Raw genomic sequence first — 22,938 nt, 5'->3', positions numbered from 1 at the left:
GATCTTAGTTCTATAAAAGCCTATTTTGTACATGAAATTAAGTTTCACATCCCGGAACACCAGTGTTACAACACAGCATATGATAACCAATGAAATGCTGCTAGACAGCCCCTATTTGGTCTGATTAGAGGTTTACAAACTCCATGATAATTCCAGTGTAAATATAAAGCTTCGTTGGTGCACTGACCATCACAACAGGTTGCATTCAGCTGTGATGTTATGTTTGGCTGTGTGTGCAGGGCAAGCGTATGGTTGGTGAGGACGGACTGGAGAGCATCAATGACATGTATCATGAGAACTCCATGCTGCAGACGGAGAACCAGAACCTCCGTGTTCGTGTCAAAGCCATGCAGGAGACCATCGACGCCCAGCGAGCCCGCCTCACTCAGCTGCTCAGCGATCAGGCTAATCAGGCTCTTGCTAAAGCTGGTATGCTACTTGTGTGTGTGCGTGTGTGTGTGCGTGTGTGTGTGCGTGTGTGTGTGCGTGTGTGTGTGCGTGTGTGTGTGCGTGTGTGTGTGCGTGTGTGTGTGCGTGTGCGTGTGCGTGTGCGTGTGTGTGTGCGTGTGTGTGTGTGTGCGTGTGTGTGTGTGTGTGCGTATGTGTGTGTGTGTGTGTGTGTGTGTGTGTCTTCCAGTACCCATGATGTTTAGTCATACAAAGCACATTGCTTTGTAATTGTGTCATTATGCAATTCCTTTGACATATGCAAAATACAGTACGTATTGTGTGCAGGGGAAGGCAGTGAGGAAATTGGGAATATGATACAGAACTACATCAAAGAGATTGAAGAATTGAGGTACGCTTTTTGTTTTACGTTATCATTTGTGTTAATGACCTAGAAGAATAAATTCTGCTCATTGACTGACTGAGACCTTGCTTGGAATCTAGTATATGGTGTATAGTAGTTGGAGGTATACAGTACACCTAAAACATGGACCAGATATAAACCAAGAAAGAAGGAACGTCAGCTTTGCAACTGTGGGTGGATTCTTAACTGCGGTCATGAGAAATGCCGCCTCCAGCAGGAGGAGTGTCAAGTAGTTCCTCCAAATATCCAACATTTTGTCATTTGGAAAAATTTAAAGAGAAATAAAGTAACAGGTTGGCACACATGTTTTGCCTGTTCTCCGTGTGTCCACTTCTGGGTTGTCTGGCTACCTACCAAGAACATTATAGTAGAGCAGGGGAACTAGCTAAGCCAAATGGCCCATATGTGCAAATCTGTGAGTTAATGTATATGTGCTTGCTAGTTTTTTTTTTAATATATGTATGATTTTATCATATCAATGTGCTAAGTGGTTAGCACGTTTGCCTCAGACCTCCAGGGTTGGGGGTTTGAACCTTTTGCCTCTGCCCTGTGTGCTTTGAGTTTGATTGTTCTCCACATGCTTCGGGGGTTTCCTCCGGGTTCTCCGGTTTCCTCTACCAGTTACTTTGGCAAAATAATTTCCAAAATCAGTACGTGATTGTGCCCTGTGATGCGTCGGCACCCCGTCCAGGGTGTCCCCCGCCTTGTGCCCCGAGTACGCTGGGATAGACTCCCCATGACCCTGTGTACGATAAGTACAGAAAATGGATGAATGGATGGATCGACTTCCAGCATCTTCTTAGTTATTCTTTAGCAGACATTGGTTACTCAGACAATTTGTTTACTCAAATTGTGTCAATAGCTTCGAAGTTTAAATACAAATGAATCATGTTAAATTAGCTAGATGAATTCAATCATGGCATTAACCTCTGTAAAATATGTACGTAAATATGGCTGACAACCAATGTAATAGAGAAAATGTCTGTCTTACAGTAGATACGTTTATGAAAATATTCCTGAGTCATAGCATCTGGAGCAACAGCTCAACCAGCCATATTTTTCTAGACTTACATGGAACATCTAGCAATACAACGATTATGGTGTTTTAAATCAAATCATTGAATAAGACAGTGATGACAGTGCATGCCTATAGTGTTTTGTTGATCTTTTTTGTGTTGTAGAGCAAAATTGTTGGAAAGTGAGGCAGTGAATGAGAATCTGAGGAAGAATCTATCCCGAGTGTCCACTAGGTCGTCTTTCTACGGAGGGCCTGCAGCTTTCTCTCTCGGTCCTGACCCGTCCCATGAGACCTCTGACATCATCGAGCTGGCTAAGAAAGATCTGGAGAAGCTGAAGAAGAGAGAGAAGAAGAAAAAGAAAAGGTAAAACAAAAGGCCGTGAAGAATAATGCGAGGCATTGTGAGGTGGAGTGAGGTGGTATGGGGAGGGGAAGTTGCCTTGGTAACATCGTCCTCTTGATTTCTCATCCTGTGAAGCTGATGCAGTGTTCTCTGTAGCAGTGGGTGTGTGTGGCTGCTGTCAGCTGTACAATTACAACGGAGAATGTCATCATAAAGACTATTATTATTACTACAACGCACTGTAGTACCATTTTGCTTGTCTGCTGTTTTGGAGCACTGATGAGTTTTACGTTTAAAGGAACAACAAGGGAACTATGTGGTAGACTTACAAAAGCTGAAGAGAGGGTCAGCAGTATAATACTCATAGATCTTAGATCTGTGGCTTTTCCTGCTCCTCACTCACTGATGTCCTCTTCCTTCCTCTTCTCCTCTCCCTGACCTTTGCCCTCTGACCTGTGAAGGCTCCAGCAGCTGCTGGAGGAGAGGAGAGTGGAGGAGGAAGAGGAGATGGAGGTGGAGGAAGACAGGTTTGTCATTGTCTCACACCTGCCCATAGAGTGTCTTCCCTCTGAAGTTCTCTTACCCCTGACCCTGGCTATTTTATCTCTTTTTAGCTTTTTAAAATTTTATTTATTTATTTATTTAAAGCAGGTAGTTGCCAGACTTGGAAGAGAGCCACCAAAAGAGTGTCTTTTAAGCATGCATTATCACGTGATCTATTATTACAGCTTTATTACTCTATTTACTGCATACTCATACCATATTCATGTGTTTCTCTATAAGACAAGACTCTCATTCTTTCAACTGTGGTTTGGGAACTACCTGATCATTAGTTCACCATTGCTTTTGGTTATGTTTTCAGAACATAATGAATAAAAACAAGCAATTTCATTTCTTTGTAATATTGTTAAAACCCTGCTAAGTTTGAACCTTTTCGTTTAGGTTCTCAAGAATGCTTTGGCCTTTAATGTGCTTTTATTTTTAACAACAATGTTGCATTTCATCTCAATGCAGCAACGCTTTGTTTAAAAAAAAAAATTCCCAGCCTCCACACTGGATTTATGACCTACTTATTCAACAAATACTAATTTTGTTTTTATCAAATATTATCAATGATACTCAGTGATTTTATAATGAAATTGTTTTTTTTTTTTTTCAAAAGTTGATTGGACAATAACTATTTTTCCAAACAGCACAAAGACTCTCTTTTACTATTGCCGTGTTTGCATGTACAGACATGATGCCGATCTGAATTAATTCATTCCGATTGCACTGAACTGTTTAAATATATCCCAATCTATATTGGCTATCTATATAAAATATCCGTTTAATTGCATGTTGCATGTAATCTGATCCAAAGTTATGCATGCGGTTTACGGTCAATGTTGCCATAACAGCTACGAGCATGTGAGTTCAGTCAGCATGCAAAGATTTTTAAATTATTTCTGTCAGAACAAAACACCATCCAAGTGTGATTTATTGAACAAACTGCGAAAAGAACAGTTTGTGACCACAGATAAGTTGCTCATCATTCATATTTGGCTGACATTCTGGAAAAAGAATGCCCTGGTTGTTGAAAATAACATGAAATGCACACATTATTCATTGGTATTATGCCTTTACTCAGCTTCTTCCCTTCTTTTTATTAATTAATTAATTTATTTTTTAACCATGTGCGTGAATGTCTGACAATTTTCAAATGTTGAGCCAACCTTTTTGAGGTCCTGTGTCTGCCTTCAAATGTTCATTAGCCCATCCAACCTCTCAGTTATTTTAAATAGATTGAACTATAGTGATAGTCATAATGTTTATTATTCTTCTGTTCAGTGGATTATTAAAAGGATTATCCACCTCATTCAATCGGATAGAAATTTCATTCAGATTGCCCTCAATCTGTTTACTCTGTCTCAATTATTGTGTATGCATGAAGATTTTATTTATTAGATCATCCTGACTATTAACAGATTATTCGGCTGTTTAAACATAGCTTTTTCATACTGCGACTCCAAAGAAAAAGTGAATAAAACCACATTTACATCATCTCTTAACCTGAAACAAAATAGCACCAAAAATCCCAGAGTATCATTAAAGTCCACATCTATCAGTGAACCTGGAAAGGGATAGTTATTTTATTTATTTTTTGTAATAAAATTGCATATGTGAATGTGTCCAGTGCTGTCAAGGAAGAAATCCCTGATAATGAGCAAGAGAAGGGGAACGAGAGAGAGCAGCTCGAGCCAACGAATGAGGAGGCAGAGGTACACCTGCCACATTTTTTCTGAGATTTATTCCCCTAATAATAAATATCTCCAAAAACCAAACATGTGATTATTTAAAATTCTTATATTGTACTCCAGCAGGAGGCTCAGGAAGGCAGCGATCACGAGGAGGCTGAGGAAGAAGAGGAGGAGGATGAAGATGAGGAATTGGATGCTGACGAGAGTTCAGATGACTCTGACTCAGAGTTGGATGAGAAAGGTACATTACTGTGATTTTTATTATCGTGTACAGGCTGTTCTGTCCAGTTCTGTCTCCTCTCCTCTACTTTAAAAGTCTTTATCAACTGTTTGTGTCTGAACACCTCAAAGCAAAAGTAAACCTCAAATATACATAGTAGCTCACAAAAGTGAGTACACCCCTCACATTTTTGTAAATATTTGATTATAACTTTTCATGTGACAACACTGAAGAAATGACACTTTGCTACAATGTAAAGTAGTGAGTGTACAGCTTGTGTAACAGTGTAAATTTGCTGTCCCCTCAAAATAACTCAACACACAGCCATTAATGTCTAAACCGCTGGCAACAAAAGTGAGTACACCCCTGAGTGAAAATGTCCAAATTGGGCCCAATTAGCCATTTTCCCTCCCCGGTGTCATGTGACTTGTTAGTGTTACAAGGTCTCAAGTGTGAATGGGGAGCAGGTGTGTTAAATTTGGTGTCATCGCTCTCACACTCCCTCATACTGGTCACTGGAAATTCAACATGGCACCTCATGGCAAAGAACTCTCTGAGGATCTGAAAAAAAGAATTGTTGCTCTACATAAAGATGGCCTAGGCTAAAAGAAGATTTCCAAGACCCTGACACTGAGCTGCAACACGGTGGCCAAGACCATACAGAGGTTTAACAAGACAGGTTCCACTCAGAACAGACCTTGCCATGGTCGACCAAAGAAGTTGATTGCACGTGCTCAGCGTCATATCCAGAGGTTGTCTTTGGGAAAGACGTATGAGTGCTGCTAGCATTGCTGCAGAGGTTGAAGGGGTGAGGGGTCGGCTTGTCAGTGCTCAGACCATACGCTGCACACGGCATCAAATTGGTCTGCATGGCTGTCGTCCCAGAAGGAAGCCTCTTCTAAAGATGATGGACAAGAAAGCCCGCAAAGTTTGCTGAAGACAACCAAGACTAAGGACATGGTTTACTGGAACCATGTCCTGTGGTCTGATGAGACCAAGATAAACTTATTTGGTTCAGATGGTGTCAAGCGTGTGTGGCGGCAACCAGGTGAGGAGTACAAAGACAAGTGTGTCTTGCCTACAGACCAAGCATGGTGGTGGGAGTGTCATGGTCAGGGGCTGCATGAGTGCTGCCAGTGCTGCCGGCACTCGGCACTACAGTTCATTGAGGGAACCATGAATGTCAACATGTACTTTGACATACTGAAGGAGAGCATGATCAGTATGCACTATTCCAGCATGATACCGACCCCAAACACACCTCCAAGATGACCACTGCCTTGCTAAAGAAGCTGAGGGTGAAGGTGATGGACTGGCCAAGCATGTCTCCAGACCTAAACGCTATTGAGCATCTGTGGGGCATCCTCAAACGGAAGGTGGAGGAGCACAAGGTCTCTAACATCCACCAGCTCCGTGATGTGATCATGGAGGAGTGGAAGAGGACTCCAGTGGCAACCTGTGAAGCTCTGGTGAACTCCATGCCCAAGAGGGTTAAGGCAGTGCTGGAAAATAATGGTGGCCACACAAAATATTGACACTTTGGGCCCAATATGGACATTTTCACTTAGGGGTGTACTCACTTTTGTTGCCAGCAGTTTAGACATTAATGGCTGTGTGTTGAGTTATTTTGAGGGGACAGCAAATTTACACTGTTACACAAGCTGTACACTCACTACTTTACATTGTAGCAAGGTGTCAGTTCTTCAGTGTTGTCGCATGAAACGATATAATCAAATATTTACAAAAATGTGAGGGGTGTACTCACTTTTGTGAGATACTGTATGTCAGTGGTTCCCAAACTTTTCCAGGGCAAGGCCCCCCAAATGGCATTAACATTTGTCCGAGGCCCCCCTTTTGCAAGATGTCTTTAAAACACATTAAAAATGCAGACTTCTGAATATATCCCCTTTTTTTAAATTAATAATTGCATCTTGCATCTTTACATTACATTAGATTAGGAATTGATTGAGTGTGTGTGGTTGTCTGAGAGTGAGAAAGAGAAAATCATGTATTTATTTATTTTTCACATCAAATTGTTGAGGCCCCCCAGGCACCCCCTGGCGGCCCCCACTTTGAAAGCCACTGCTGTTTGTGTCAGTTTTGGAACAGTTCCAGAGATTGTTGGTGCATCATGTATGAGTGTTAGAGAGGTCTGTTGGTATAAAACTCGTCTTACCGGTATAACAGTTTCAGTTTCACAATATGATGACCGTGGCAAATATTATCAAGGTGTCACTCACTCAATATTAACTGTAAGAAATGCATGCATACGCTGAAAATGACCTAGATTTGATTGGTTTTATTTGTCATGTACAGAGAACAATACAGAGTACAATCTCGTTCTAGTGAAATTCTTGGTCACAGGCTTCTTAACTTTGCAGCATAGTATGATAGACATGGTGGGACTCATAATGTTATGGTACAGTAGTATGCAAAATTAACAATAAATGTCATACAATAGGATACACAACACAGGATAAGGTGCTCATGTGACACACTATATACACAAGTATATAGTTCCAGAAATACTGCATCATTTTGATAACCTGTCCATGAAAATACAGTATGCAATTAATCTACTGTAATCTTTCACAAAATAACTTCCTTCAATATGAGTCATCAATAGGGAGCATTGTTTCAACAGATTAATGGTTAATTTTTTTTTAGATTCTGGTCAAGGTGTCGTTTGGGAAGTAAAAAAAAAAAAAGATTTATTATGTTTCTGTGTATGGAACAGAGAACTTCCAGGCAGACCTGGCCAATATCACTTGCGAGATTGCCATCAAGCAGAAGCTAATCGATGAGCTGGAGAACAGCCAAAGACGTCTTCACACCCTCAAACAGCAATATGAGCAAAAACTCATGATGCTGCAGAGCAAGATTCGGGACACGCAGTTTGAGAGAGATCGTGTGTTGCAGAACATGGGTAAGGGTTTCCATGGGACAAGCATCACATCTCCCTTAATGCGACGAAGTATACATGCCAATCTCTGGAAGGTTTAGGTTTACAGGTATGGCTGATCTTTGTGGTTATGTCTTCCAGGCACCATGGAGTCCTGTACCGAGGACAAGGCTAAGAAAATAAAGGCAGAGTATGAGAAGAAGCTGAGCATGATGAATAAAGAACTGCAGAAACTTCAAGCCGCCCAGAAAGAACACGCTCGCCTGCTCAAGAACCAGTCGCAGTACGAGAAGCAGCTCAAGAAACTCCAACAGGAAGTCGTGGAGATGAAGAAAACCAAAGTATAGCATCGTTCTGTTCTAATAGCAATGTTATTATTATATGACACAACTCTAAATATACAACTAATTAATAGAGTTTAGATTATCTGCATCGTGGTCTAGCTGAGAGTAAGGTTTTAATAAGACTTTGAGAACAAAACAGCACCATCCTGTGGTAAGATGTCTTTATAAATTTGTAAAGAAACCTCCAAGAACCTGTCTTTGTGTGATTTATGGAAAACTTACATTTTCTTCATTTGAACCTCATTCAAGCTCCTTGATGAGTGTGTGTACACAGTCTGCACTGACTGTCTCTGTGTCTCTCTGCACTGACTGTTGCTAGGTTCGTCTGATGAAGCAAATGAAGGAGCAGCAGGAGAAGAACCGGCTGGCGGAGTCACGCAGGAACCGTGAGATCGCCACACTGAAGAAGGACCAGCGAAAACAGGAGGTGCTGCATGCATTGCTCTCAATTATTCATACATTGAGGACTTCTCTATTCAGCCTTTGATATGTATTTATAGGGCATTCACCATTGAGGGCAGGACCCTCATTTTCACAAGAAAACCATACAGCATTGTATACGAGTTCTATGTATCTTCTCATGAAATAGGCTCGGATATGTTAAGATTTCACACGCTGGTACCAGAGTATGCTAAGCTAACCAGAATATGACGATGCAGATTCATATTTAGTTGCTGTTATTCCAATTGCTTTTGTCTGTGACAAATGCAAGTTTGATAACAGTTTAGCCTGTGAGCTATGTGTTAAATGTTCATGGAGTAAAATGCAGTACAGTAACAGAAAATGCCAGTGGAAGCTGTATCAGAATGTTCCAGAAGTGACTGTTGATACCTTGGTTAATGCAAGGTTCAGAGATAAAGGGTTGCATTTCTCCAATCTTACTTCTTGCCTTTTTGTAACAGCATGACCTAACAGGGTAGTAGAGGAAAAAGGGGGTTGGAATTGGATATCAGTAAGACATGAGGGTGGTCCTACTTTGCATATTCATGCATATTCATAGATCCTTGCACTCTTCATGAAAGTCAAGGTACAGAAATGGTCTGATTTGCATTTGAGTAGGTCCTTGGTAATTCAAATCATATGATTATACAGTTTAGTAAAACTGCATGTTCAGAGCTGCTTTAAAAAAAAATGGCATAGTGTTAATGAGCTTTCTGCTTTGTGCTCTCTGTACTGCAGCACCAGCTGAAACTTCTTGAGGCCCAAAAGAGACAGCAAGAGCTCATACTGCGCAGGAAGACTGAGGAGGTAAAACACTCTCTCTCTCTCTCTCTCTCTCTCTCTCTCTCTCTCTCTCTCGTGCTCTCTCTCTCTGCGCGCACACACACACACACACACAGCTACATTTGTCTTACTATCCTTGTGATGACCTACCACTGGTCTAATTAATGCAACTGATTGATGCTGTGCTGATGCCTAAATTTAACCCTACCTTTAACCAGGAAATATTTAGACTTTTTAAAAAAAAATGTTTTTTGTAAAAAAAATAATAAAAATAAAATAAAAATAGAAAAACTACACATACACACGTGTAGTAACTGGATGATGATGTCTGCTGTAGGTGACTGCTCTGAGGCGGCAGGTTCGGCCCGTTTCGGGAAAGATGAACAGGAAGGTCCTCCTACCCGAGACTGTACAGGACTCTGCCCACAGAATGCCCAGCACACGCACACACACAGGATCAGGAGCTCCAAATGGAACCAGGTATGAGTTACAAATCTGTATATATGTGTGCAAATGTGCATGTGTAAATACAGTACTGTGCAAAAGCTTTAGACACCCTATTTTTTTTTTTTAGTACAAACTCTGTTAAAGATTTTTTTATTTTATGACTTCTACATTATCGAGTCAGTGCAAAAACATTTTAGATTTACAAACATTAATTTTCTAGCACAAAATGAAATGTTACAGAAAAATGTTTGTACGTTATTAAAGAAAGCAGCATATTATGTAAGAGACACTTTTCAGACAAAAAACACAATGAAGGCTGCTGGGTTTTGCAGCAAAAATAAGAAGCAAGTACGACAGTCAAAGTCTCCAGAAGAACCGTGATTGATTCTGTAACATGCTCAATAACACTTATAGCTCATTTCCTTATAAAACTGCACTAATTGTACCTGAGACTACTATTTTTATTTTTATTTTTTTGTCACACAAATATTGACTTTGTTTCATGTACTACTGTTTCCTCCTCTGTACTGTATTTTTTAAAAATGTAGAAACATTTCATTTCATTATTTCTAAAGCATTTCTTTGCATGTGCCTAAAACCTCTGCACAGTACTGTATGTATTTTGAGGTCATGCCTCTTCTAATAGCTGTATGCATTCAGCAGACTGTACCATCGCAGACCTGTGGGGATTTACTCTACCCGCATAGCACGGGTTAAATGGCAGAGCCTAGAACGACGCATCTCTGACATCATCATGCAGCGCATGACTATCTCCAACATGGAGGCAGATATGAATCGCTTTCTCAAGGTGAAAAAAAATATATATATAATCTCTTAAAAGACCCACCACCTTTCTCATTTTGCACTCATTCAGTAATTCAATAAATTCACAGTTCACAAATTCGAATGTAGCGGTCTTTTTGTTATGAAGTAAACATGAAAATCCAATGTGTTGAAGCATAAAAGAACAGAGCAGATGTGGCAGTGAAGCACTCTCATTGTGCCCATAGCAACGGGAGGATCTGACACGCCGGAGAGACAAGCTGAGCAGGAAGAAGGAGAAGATGGCCGCCGAGGGTCCTGAAGTCGAAAAAGCCGTACAGTCTCTGAACGAGGAACTGGAGTCCTTGTTGGCCAACATCGACTACATCAATGACAGCATTGCTGACTGTCAGGCCAACATCATGCAGATGGAGGAAGCGAAGGTGTGTTACATTGTTACAAATAAGTCTGGTACATGTGAGATCAATTGGACAAATTCGGAGGATACGGATTATAAAGCTATTTAGAAAAGAGCATGTGTGTTTGCGTGTGTAGGAGGAGGGTGAGACGATGGATGTTTCAGCTGTGATCAGTTCCTGCACCCTTTCAGAGGCTCGTTTCCTCTTGGATCATTTCATGTCCATGGCTATCAATAAGGTACCAAACATTGTATTAACAGTACAAAGACATTTTTGGTAGGCAGCAAGAAATGCATCAACCTTCATTCTATTTTTGGAAGATGATATAGCCATGTTTGGCTTGGAAAACAAATTGACCTAGTATAAGCCTTCTCAGGTTGGTAGCAGTTGTGCAGTGGTGAGAAATGACGATGAGGATAACACATGGTTACATCAGTGTATGTTCTAACAAAGGGTTATCTTTGGTGCACTTTGAGTGGAATGTTTACACTTGAGAATGCTTTGGTGCCTGTTATCTATCTATACAGTACATTGCTCTTATTGAAAGCACTGGCAAGTTTCTGACATATAGCAAAATGTCCTTGTGAACACAGCCTTATAGCTGACCCTGTGACCCTTCAGTTCATTTGCATTGTTATAAGTAAACCTCCCACCTTCCCATTGTTGTGTATCCTTCTACTACTTTCCATCCAGTGTTGAGACAAAGTGATAGAATTCATTTGAATGTGTCATCTAAGTCTGTATCCACTGGCTCAGGGGCTACAGGCGGCCCAGAAAGAGTCTCAGGTCAAGGTGATGGAGGGCCGGCTCAAGCAGACTGAGATCAACAGCGCCACTCAGAACCAGCTGCTATTCCACATGCTGAAGGAGAAGGCAGAGTTTAATCCGGAGTTGGACGCACTGCTTGGGAACGCTCTGCAAGGTGAGTCTCTCTGCTAATATAGACTCCGAGAGATCCCTCATTTGCTCTGCCCAGCCCTGTGACTACTCATACGCTTTATGACTTGATTGCTGTAGCTGGGCTGCACTGACATTTTAAAGTTTTAAATGAGATGTTTGCAAATACATAGTAAAATATTAATTTCAACAGGGCTGGTCAGATCAGCACACTGCATGACCTGACCACAAATGTTATGATTATACTCCTGAATAGATGCTGAATTAAAAATGCTCAAAAAGTAATCTCAGATTTTTAAAACGTGACATTTGTTCGTTTTTGATGGCATCTCTTCAGCAGCATTAGACCGCTGTGCTTTTTCTTTTTTCTTTTTTTTTTTGCGTTGGATTGGATTTGTTTGTTACAACTGGGGGAATGTGTTTTTGATTTGTTTGTGTGTTGCCTTTTTTCTGTTCCCCCTATTGCCTGAATTGAAACAGAGCTAGGTAACATGCCTCTGGGTAAGTACCGGATGCCATCCTCCCTGTACCGCGTTCTGAATGCATGGGTCTCCTACGTTAAACTAACCACACACTAGCAGTTTCATCTGCAGGTGCATGAAGCATACTGCTGTGAGGCTTAACTTCATCCCTCCACCAATCCTTTCCTCCCTTCTCCATGCCAGTGGCTCTTACATGTGCTTCAACCACACAATTAATCACACATTAACCATTAGCATAAGCTGAAATCCCAGGTCCCTGACAGGTTAAAGAGGAACCTTCCATAATAGCTGGTTCACATTGGTGAACACCTAATGCTTTTTATGCTCCTCGAGACAGCTTGTTCTGAATTTCCTTGCTCTGTAACTTGGACATCATAGCTTTTCGACCCAGCTGGACAGTATGGATCCATGTTTCAAAGCCGAACAATAAGCATGGCAACACTGAGCTCATATTATCCTCATTTGCTTTCTCTGTGATATTAATAGACATCTCAACTAAAACTTATTTAACAATTTTCTTAACTCTAGATGAGAGAGACTATTGCAGCCTCTGAAATACAGTAAAACATCTGGAATGGACTCTAAAGTACTCGGACGTGTATACATTTTGAGCACCGTTTTGTTTTTGTCCTGTTCAGAGAATGAAGATGACAGTAGCAGTGATGAATCAACACCGAGTCCTGCAGCAGATGGAATGTAAGTCAACAATCAGCATTTAGTCATTTCATTTTAATATACAACGCCATAAGGATGTCTCAGGATTTTTTTTTAATGGTGTGTTTGTGTAAGTCTTCTGAGTTTAATGAGCGGAACGATCTCATTCACTCTGTCTTGTTGCAGCACCATGACCTCTGACCTAATGAAGCTCTGTGGAGAGACCAAGTCCAGGAGTAAGGTACGCTTTCTGGGTGTCTGTAAATACTTTCAGTGATTTGAGTAGTCTCATAGAGGTAAGGTAAGAGGAATGGACCACTCCATTTTTTTTTTATCGATGCATACATCTATACTGTGTGTGCAATTACCACAGACAATCATTTCAACTGCAAAGGACTCAACTCATCAGTATACATACACAAATGTATAACAGGAATTCAGAATTACAGCTATTACACTGTAACCATAAAGGGCATACATACATAAAAAATGACACAGACATACATAAAAACTGCTCTTTTGTAGTTTTATCCTAATTTTCCACACCGCACCACGTGGTAAAAAGTGTCTAGGTACTTACACTTTCCCTGAGGTTTTGTCGAGTACATGCACTATCAAACTGAAATGGAGGCAAACAAATATAGTGCTTAATTTACAAATACTTTAGACTGAAGATTTTTATAAAACCATAATCATAAGTAAGTTTTGAGTAAATGGGTTGTGTTCATTCTAGGGATGTCACGAGAACCGATACTTCGGTACCAAATCGGTACCAACATTCTTAAAACGTGACGGTACTTGCTATTCTGCACTATTGTTGGAACGGATTCTAATGGAGGTACCGAGGTTGCAATTCTTCCAGACCTGATGGGGGCAGCAAATACGTGCAAGTGTTTTAGTTGGTCCACAAGTGGTGAAGAAGAAGAAGAAGCACACTGGAAAAACTACAGAAGATTAGCTTAGTTTAAAAAATTTAACTCCGCCCTAACTCGTTGAGAGGAAAAGAGAGGAACGCTGGTATCGGTTTCCGGTGTGCAACCGATGCTATCGTTCATTTCAAACAAAGCGAGGAAACAGATGGAAAATATTATGTTTGTTTGAGGCAGCTGGCATTGTAGCCATGAAACCAGCTAATGTTATGCTACACGTAATGTTAGCGATAGCCTGTTAATTGTTAACGGCGCTAACACATTGCAATGTTATAAACTTCCTCCTAATGTGCCACCATGCATCACCATTCAGCCCGTGTCCTGTCAGCTAAATGTAGCCTAGTGTCACTAATAATTATTCAAATGTTCATGCTTTTAATCAGTGTTTGATAACTAAAATACATCCCCTCTCTCTCTCTCTCTCTCTCTCTCTCTCTTTTTGCCAGTATCAGCCAGAGGAGGATGTCCTCCAGGAGAGTTTTTAATTAATTTTTTTAATTTATTTTATTTTTATACCACACCATGGTATCGACTTTGGTATCGAGTATTGTGTACTTTTGGTGGTATCGGTACCGACTACTAGATTTTTGGTATCGTGACATCCCTAGTTTATTCCTCAGTACAGGAAAAACCTTTAACAATTCTTGTTTGTTGTAATTACATATATGCTACAGTTGTGGTAGATGGAGATTAGGTTGAAAACCACTGGAGTATTCTTTTGAAAGTTAAATAAAATGATACTTCTTATCTCTCAGTTAATGAGCCACCAGTTGATGATCTCGGTTGAGTCTACTCACATTGGCTTGCAATCGTTTCTGTAGTTCTATAATAGATAACACCGTTTAGATCAAATTCTAGCTTTGTTTATACAGGCTCGCAGAAGAACCACAACACAAATGGAGTTGCTCTACGCAAACAGCTGTGAGCCCGGCCTTGACGCACCCAGTGGAGAATTCACCGGTCCTCTCCACCCGATGGCTGAAACCCCCGAAGGTGGCACGGACGAGTCTTTGAGCAGTACGCTCAGGGACTACATGCTCCCTGCTGCTGCCTTATCCTCTAGAATGGGTGGCATGTAAGTCGGGTAGCAATCTAACAATTCAGCTTATGCATGCACCAGGACTGCTTTTGCTTAACTTTATGTATGCCTGAAGCATTTGCCTAGCATCCATGCTTTTCCAGCACTTTTCTCTTGCTTATTACCTTCATGGCATGATTTTATTCCTGGAGCACAACAGCTAAACTTTAGCACGAGCTTGTTAATTAGCTGAATCAGGTATGAAACAAATCATTAGTCCTACATGAATGAAACTGCTTCATAAGTTGGATCGCCATCATTTTACATCGATACCAAGTATAGAAGCCTAAAATGATACTATAGCAAAAAAACAACAACAACGATAAGACAAATTAAAAGCATTGTCTGACATTCTGTAGTTGTGTGTGTGGGACTGTTTTTTTTTTGTTTGTTTGTTTGTTTTTTTAACCCTCTTCCCACCTTTATTTTTGTTTGCATCAGCTTGCAATATTTTCTAACATTAGTAAACACAATAGTCATTTAAACCACTGTGACCCTGACCAAGATGTAGCAGTTACTGAAGATGAGTGAATGAAGGCAGTAAATGTGTCAGACACTGCCACACAAGTAGCAGCACCATTTACTCTCTCACGTTAATGAACATTGTCTTTCTTTGTCTCGCAAGATTCTGATCTCACGTGAACGAAATGCAACCTATTTGTTGAACAACCATAGGAGCCGAGTCCCGATGCACATCTTTTATCGCAGTGTTTATAATTGATAGGGGGGCTAGAAACTGGGAAGTTCATATATATAGTCTTCTGTACACAAAAGTAAAATCATGATAATGATTAAAGTATTTGATGTAAAATTCAAACTAACACATGTCTGGGCATGCAACATTTAAATAAAGAAAAAAATAAAACAAAACTGTCCAAGTTTAAACGTTTAAAGAAATCAAAGGGAAAAGCTACCATTTTTTTTGCCCAGGAGTGTAGACTACATACAGTTAGGCTACAGATCACTAGGATTTTTTGCTAAAGAGCCTATTTGCTTAATAAGGCGCACATAAAGTATGAATTCCTGGCTTGGCTCCACACAATGCACAATCTGACTCATTTATAGACAATACAACAATTGCTGAATCCTTTTAATCTAGTACCAGGTTTGCATACTCTTTCTGTTTTGCATGCCGTCTTCCTTGTCCCTTTTTTTGCTTTTGTTTTTATGTTCAGTGGATGCTTGTGTTTTTATTTTATGTTTCTGTGTTTCACGTCATTAATGGAACTAAAACTAGACACTCTGGCTCCAGACCTCCTTCGGGGCTGGAAAAGCGAGTGCCGGAAGCTTCTCCTCTCACCCGCAGGAAGACCTATGACAAGGGACAAGCAGCAGCCGACAGGGCTAAAGCCCAAGAGATAAAACAGTAAGATCTAGCACCATCCTAGTGGCTGGAGGACAATCCTGCTCCCTCTGTCTGTGTGAACTATATTTTGTGTAAATTACCTGCCGTATTTGGTGGGCAAGAGAGCAGTACACACAGCAGGATCTCAATTTGGAACTGAACAGTTTTTCTCCCTAACCATGTCCCCTGCTTTGACGAAAGCATGCGGTTTTGCTTGCGGTTGAGCCGAGGTTGCCTGGTGTGAGCATTCCTACACTGAATGTCTGACAGACTAGTCTGAAATCAGTAAAGGGATTATTTTCCAGACAGCAGCACATTGTGCCATGAATAGCACAGTGTGTTTTTAGGCCCAATTGGTGCCTGATTGGTGTCCAAATCTATGACCTTTATACACAGTCATAGAATATAAAGTGTGTAGCTCTGAACATTCAGTGTTCAACTTGCCCCTCAAGTCCAAAACAAATATTTACCCAACTCTGATACAATCCTGCAATAACATGCTGTAAACCGCACTATACCTACTTCTCTGGACTCGTTCAGAACAGAGATCTGAGCTTGAGCTAAAGAAACCTGGCTGGAAATTTGTGCCTTTTGATTTCCCTGTTTTTTTTTTTTCTTTAGAAACAGAAGTTAGAAGTCAGAAAGCCTGTGAGTAATATGGTCTACCTCATAGCATTGAGAATTAGACATAGCTCATAGTCTAGTTGTGTTTGTGTGTGCGCGTGTGTGTTCCTGCTTGGAGAGCAATGTTCAGGGCAAGCAGGATATTTTCATCTGTCTGACTCCCTGGCTTTTATGATCAGAGTCTCAGCAAATTAAGTATGCAGAGGAGAGAGAGAGCACTACTACAGCTGCACAGTATATAAATAAGAGTCAAAGTGCTCCTGAGTGGCACAACAGAAAAACTTTCACCTTGTTTTAGGAGATCGTGAGTTCAAATCCTAGTGACGCCACAGCCATCCATGGTCGGGAGTGGGAGTGGTGGATCTCCCCTGTCAGTCAGAGCAATAAACTAATCAATTCTGGTTATCTGTGAGCTCATGTATGTGGACGAGTGAAGTTAACTCTGAGGGTGTTCGGCTGCACTGTGATGTACCATGAGCAACAGTTTGAAAAGTTGTGGTGGCTGGGAAGAAGCATGTATTCGCCTTCGTAGGTAGCTGTCATATGATGGGGGAGAGCTAGCTTGTGGGCTGGAAATGGTAAATGAATATATTGGGAGAAAACAGGGCGAAAGAATCAGAGTAACGTCTGTGTAAATGTGAGGTATGCTAATTTGAAACATTCCCATTGGGCAAATATACAATATATACATTATACATATATACATTAATGTACATAACAGTTATGAAACTGTCATATTAACAATAATCTATTTTTGATACACACCGCATTACAATGGAAATATTCTTTAGTATTTCCAGATTAATAAGATTATCCAGTATTTCCTCTCACACACATCTTCATGTTATTCCTGTTCTTGCAAGGAATCCATGTAGGACCCACAGAGCAATAAAGCAGTTTTGCAAGTGTTTGTTCTGCCTTTTTTAAATTAGCATACTTTCTTTCTGGACCTGAGACACAGAGGTTGGCTCTATTTCATGAGATGAAGGTTTGGTTTTGATTTGTTTTTTCATTTTTGTTTTCTTTTTATGTTGCAGCATGTGGCTGAAATGCTGAACAGTGGTGCATGTATATCCATGCATGCTCTGTTATAGTGTTATCCTTACAGATCACTATATTTTAATGATTGCTGCTGTTTGCGTGGAGAAATGTGTGCAACATGAATTGCTTGCTGTGGATGAAATCAGCCCTTGCTGAAATCAGCCCTTGAAAAATCTGCACTTGGTCTGACAGTTTGTATGTGTGTGTTAATCAGAGGAGTGATAAACCCAGTACCTGCGTCGAAGAGCAATCGTGGGGGTACTCTGCAGTGCGTGCATGTGGCTGAGGGCCACAGCAAAGCCGTGCTGTGTGTGGATTCCACTGATGACCTCCTCTTTACTGGATCTAAAGGTCTGACTCGCGTGTCTGTCTTCAGTCCTGATGGCTGACTTTCAGACCTCCTCTGACTATCCTTTCAATTAACTTGGTATTAATGAAAAAATTTCAGAATATTCTCCTGTTTCGGACTCAGATTCTATTGCCCTATACAGCTTCTAATTTTAATATGATCCAGTTTCAAACTTTGTCCTCTCCTGCTATGATCATTTTAAAGGGGTCATAATGATGCCTTTTAATGTTTTCCGTTTCCTTTAGTGTATAATGTATCTGTTTGTGCATGTATAAGATCTGCATAGTTACAAAGCTCATAGTCTCCCACAAAGGGATTTATTCTGTCTAACAGACGACACTTCTCCAGACCTGCCCAAAGCACCTCGATCAAAGTCCGGATATTACTTCCGCAAACGTCTACATCATTAGTAGTAGTCATTTTATATTTTACTCTTCACATTTTTACACTTTGAGTACACTGAAGGAGTGCCTTAATTTGTAGTGTGGCAAAAAATCTGATAAAACCAAGGTATTTAAAAAAAGCACACTTGCTAAAATAAAAATGCATCATGCCAAAAAGTACAAAAAAAAAACACCCCAAAAAGAATCAGTAAAATGATTGATTAAACAATCGGCTAAAATAGTTTCATATACAAAAGGGATTATGAATGTAACTCAGAAACAGGGGCACAAGTAACGTGAAGTAAATGGACAAAAATAAAGAAAATAATTAAAAACTATTGTTTAATGGCCTTTAAGCTGTGTTTTAAAAAACAAGTTACACTAGTTCACTAAAACCCACCATTGGGCTGTGGTCATGTAATATTCGTCATATTTCTGTAATCAGTGCATTGTCTGTTCTCCCCCTCAGACCGTACATGTAAGGTGTGGAATCTGGTGACTGGGCAGGAAATCATGTCTCTGGGTGGCCATCCCAACAACGTGGTGTCCGTACGCTACAGCTCCAGCATGGTCTTCACCGTGTCCACCTCCTACATCAAAGTGTGGGATATCCGCGACTCGGCAAAGTGCATCCGCACCCTCACGTGAGTTCTCTCAAACCCTACAGCATATACTGTATTGCAACGCCCTCAACAGAGAGTAAATAGAGTTTAAATCCAAAATAAACCAATGCGGAAATCCAAATCCTACAAGGCTCAAGGAGTGACACAGATCAGGGCTTACTGACTGAATCATCAAGAATTTGATTTGTTATTTATACACTTCTGATAAATTCCAGGGGGTTTAATAGTTTTATGATCCGCTGTATGTCATGGTCTTCAACAAGGGTGACTGTTAAAACTGCTGATTTACAAGTCTTGCACCGAATTCATGCTCTCAAGTGCCGAGCGCTATTGGAACGAATTGCACCAAAGTAAGCAGGTATCTTTATGTAAATGATAATGCGTCTTCTTTTCTTTCTCAGGTCCTCTGGTCAGGTGAGCACAGGCGATGCGTGTGCGGCGAACACCAGCCGCACGGTGACTACAGCCGCTGGAGAAAACCAGATCAACCAGATCGCCCTCAACCCTACAGGCACAGTGCTGTACGTGGCAGCTGGCAACTCCGTCCGCATGTGGGACCTTAGAAGGTACACACTCTCAGATTATTAAGCCTAGATGTACTACAGCTGCTTATGTGATAATATGTTTGCGTTAAAAAAATAAATGTGTGTCTTAATATTGTCTCAAGTTGGTGACAGGAACGTAATAAACTTTCTGTCTGTCTCGCTATCGTAAGGTTTGTCTCAACAGGAAAACTGACCGGTCATCTCGGCCCAGTCATGTGTTTGACTGTGGATCACTCTGGCATCGGCCAAGATCTGGTCATTACCGGCTCCAAGGATCATTACATTAAGGTGTGTGTCTTGCCAGTCTATATGGTGCTTTAAACTACCAGGAAAACCTTTTAATACACTCAGTGATTTATTAGGAAACTATCTGTTTAGACCACATGCAAGGTTGATGAATAAGGGCCATTGTATAAAAGTTCTATACTGCTATTATGTTATGCCCTGTATAGTCAGAATACAGTATACAGAAAAAATAGAGAGTAATTAGAAATTTTGCTTAAGTGTGTATCATAGATGCATTAACTAAAATGTTTGTTTATGATTTCATCAAGATATATGATAAAAAGTTGCCTCTTAAAATAGCAAAGTTCACCTCCTCTGTCATGCTGATGTTTGCTCTGCCTGTGGCTGTGTAAAATTATAGGCTTCTATTCAAAATTTTCCCGATACATAAGCCTTCAACATCCTGTTGCAAAGTTATTTGATAAGCTTAACCTGGATTGTTCAGCAGAGTAATCTAGTGCTGCTGACATTTTGTCATTTGCATCAATCAACAGACATTTTTTTTCAAGAGAGAATTGCAAGAAAATAACAGATTTTTCCCCATCCCTGTTGTGTATTTGAAGATGTTTGATGTAACAGAAGGAGCTCTAGGCAGCATCAGTCCTACTCATAACTTTGAGCCTCCGCACTATGATGGGATTGAGTCAGTGGTGGTGCAGGGAGACTGTCTGTTCAGTGGCTCCAGAGATAATGGAATCAAAAAATGGAACCTGGCTCGAAAAGACCTACTGCAGGTAAGCTTGATAAATCTAAGAGCCGCGTTCCGTGGGCTAGAGAGAAGATTAATGTTCAGTCATGCAGTAAGTGAATTTTGTCAAGGCTGTAGTGCTGCATGTAAATTATAGAACTAAATCGATTAAAAAAAAAAAAAAAAAAGGAACTGTTTTTTTAAAAAGCTAAAAAAAAAAAAAAAAAAAAAAAACAGCTGAGAGTGAACGGGTGTGTCTTTTGAGAGTGTATGTATTGGACTGGAAGAGTGAAGTAACAGATTGTGTGTGCGTGTGTGTGTGCGTGTGTGTGTGCGTGTGTGTGTGCGTGTGTGTGCGCGTGTGTGTGCGTGTGTGTGCGTGTGTGTGCGTGTGTGTGCGTGTGTGTGCGCGTGTGTGTGCGTGTGCGTGAGCAGCAAGTTCCTAATGCTCATAGGGACTGGGTGTGTGCGCTGGGCGTCGTGCCAGGTTCTCCTGCTCTGCTGAGTGGCTGTAGAGGGGGAGTTTTGAAGCTCTGGCACACGGACACACTGAGCGCGATCGGAGAACTCCGGGGACACGAGAGTCCCATCAACAGCATCTCCACTAACAGCAGCTTATTGTTTACTGCGTCAGAGTGAGTAATTAAGACACACACACAAAGATGCTCACACCCACTGGGGCTATCAGAATGAATTCAAATACTATTTACATTTTTTAAATATTTATTCATTCAATAGCAAATAATCCACCACTGAATGATTTTATATCCAATTTTCACCTTTTCATTCACTTATGATATCCTTTTAATTACAGGTTGATTTCATTTTATGTAATATTTTTAAAAAATGACCAAAGTATGTAAGTGAAAAGGGATATTAAAATGTAAGTAGCTAACAATTTAAAACAGTCATTTATTGGAGTAAAAAATAAGGCCTTAATTAACATTAAAAGGTCTTAAAAATGCAACAGAACCGACACCGTAAAGAAGATTTAGATTTTATTTTGGCTCGTTGCTGTTTGAGATGGTAAACCCATGGGACTGTGTTGCACTCGGAGTGTGTGTGCGGCTCATCAGTGCTTTAGAGTGGCTCGTTCCACAGTAAACGCCGCTCCACACCAACTTCATCTCCGTCTGTGCTGTGAGTTTGAGTCGCTTATAACCTGAGTTTAGATAAAACACGCGCCAGATTCACTTTGGTTTCACGTTAGAGTAATCTCAAACATTTTTGTGGGCAGAGGTTTACAGCATTTCACCCGATTAGTAATGAAAAGTGAATTAAAAAAAACTTGCCAAATAAAAGGAGGTCTTTCTGCAGTTTTCCACCAAAGTAAAAGTCACAAAGTCTAACACATAAAAGTGAATTAAGTCAGAAACATATTACTATTATTATATTACTATTTGTACCCCAAATAAAACGATTATTATTAAGTATTTTTCAGTGCAATACTAATATTACAAAATAGCAAAATTCTTTTTCTATTTTCTTATATTTATAACACTACTTGTTACATTACCCTGGCATTAAATTACAAACTCGTTAGCACTCCTGCGAGGGGGTTTCTAATACAGCTCTGAGAGAGTGATGGTAAATTTGACATCTTTTTCTCTTCTGACTGTCATAATCCATCGCTCTAGATTTGTTTTCCTCTCTTGGAAAGTCATGGAAAGGAAATACTGGATTATTTTTTTCTTTCACTGTTTGAGCAAATGGTAATGCAAAAAGGATAGATATTTGCTCTGGTCTCCCATATCCCTCTATACAAGATTACCCTACTATAGTTTACTTAAAACCAGAAATGGATGCATATGCACAAACACAATCCATTATAACTGATGTATCGTGTAGCATGACTGAAGTGATGATCAGGTCTTAAAATTTTGTCTTGAATATGGTATTAAAAAGTATTCAGTTTGAAGTGTTGATACCTGCAGATACCCTGTGGAGTCACTCATTTATTGGGCATATTAAACAAGAAGAACTTTCAATATATATTGTGAATAGTATAAACTGTAAGCAGGAAGTTATTGGAGTTTAGTCACAGTTTTATGTGGGAGTTGCTAAAATTAAAAAATACATATTTCTGCAGTTTTTTTCTTTGATGCCGAGTCATCTAAAAAATATAACAATCCAGCTGAATATCAGCAATAAAAAAATGCTGAAAGCGAATAAATAAAAATAAATTTGAAACATGAAAGCTCAAAATAAAATTATTTACACTGCCTTCATTGCCTTTGCTTATAATAGTGGCAGTATCCAATTAATATTCCTATATTGAAGTAATGGAA

The 22,938-nt window shown here is 40.2% G+C and overlaps 1 protein-coding gene across 8 annotated transcripts in view; it reads left to right on the top strand.

Annotated features, from left to right (window-relative positions):
• The window catches only part of kif21a (kinesin family member 21A), a 43,617-nt gene that overhangs the window by 18,558 nt on the left and 2,121 nt on the right, over positions 1–22,938 (top strand). The window contains exons 9-34 of one of the 8 annotated variants that reach the window (XM_053685584.1): positions 240–429; positions 736–799; positions 1,993–2,193; positions 2,634–2,699; positions 4,346–4,430; positions 4,530–4,650; positions 7,367–7,555; positions 7,673–7,872; positions 8,195–8,302; positions 9,055–9,123; positions 9,437–9,579; positions 10,210–10,354; positions 10,557–10,751; positions 10,864–10,965; positions 11,484–11,649; positions 12,105–12,125; positions 12,745–12,802; positions 12,947–13,001; positions 14,562–14,764; positions 16,005–16,133; positions 17,992–18,128; positions 18,979–19,153; positions 19,534–19,698; positions 19,848–19,965; positions 20,526–20,696; positions 21,086–21,285. In XM_053685584.1, coding sequence (XP_053541559.1) covers positions 240–429; positions 736–799; positions 1,993–2,193; positions 2,634–2,699; positions 4,346–4,430; positions 4,530–4,650; positions 7,367–7,555; positions 7,673–7,872; positions 8,195–8,302; positions 9,055–9,123; positions 9,437–9,579; positions 10,210–10,354; positions 10,557–10,751; positions 10,864–10,965; positions 11,484–11,649; positions 12,105–12,125; positions 12,745–12,802; positions 12,947–13,001; positions 14,562–14,764; positions 16,005–16,133; positions 17,992–18,128; positions 18,979–19,153; positions 19,534–19,698; positions 19,848–19,965; positions 20,526–20,696; positions 21,086–21,285 — 3,476 coding nt within the window. Of the gene's footprint in view, positions 1–239; positions 430–735; positions 800–1,992; positions 2,194–2,633; positions 2,700–4,345; positions 4,431–4,529; positions 4,651–7,366; positions 7,556–7,672; positions 7,873–8,194; positions 8,303–9,054; positions 9,124–9,436; positions 9,580–10,206; positions 10,355–10,556; positions 10,752–10,863; positions 10,966–11,483; positions 11,650–12,104; positions 12,126–12,744; positions 12,803–12,946; positions 13,002–14,561; positions 14,765–16,004; positions 16,134–17,991; positions 18,129–18,978; positions 19,154–19,533; positions 19,699–19,847; positions 19,966–20,525; positions 20,697–21,085; positions 21,286–22,938 lie in introns of all 8 variants that reach the window. The other 7 variants (XM_053685583.1, XM_017485036.3, XM_017485035.3 and 4 more) reach the window with 7 other exon arrangements.

The sequence above is a fragment of the Ictalurus punctatus genome, chromosome 14 (assembly GCF_001660625.3).
Source record: "Ictalurus punctatus breed USDA103 chromosome 14, Coco_2.0, whole genome shotgun sequence".
Lineage (NCBI taxonomy): Eukaryota > Metazoa > Chordata > Actinopteri > Siluriformes > Ictaluridae > Ictalurus > Ictalurus punctatus.
Note: the sequence above shows the minus strand (reverse complement) of the source record. Positions and strands in the feature narration are given on the sequence as shown.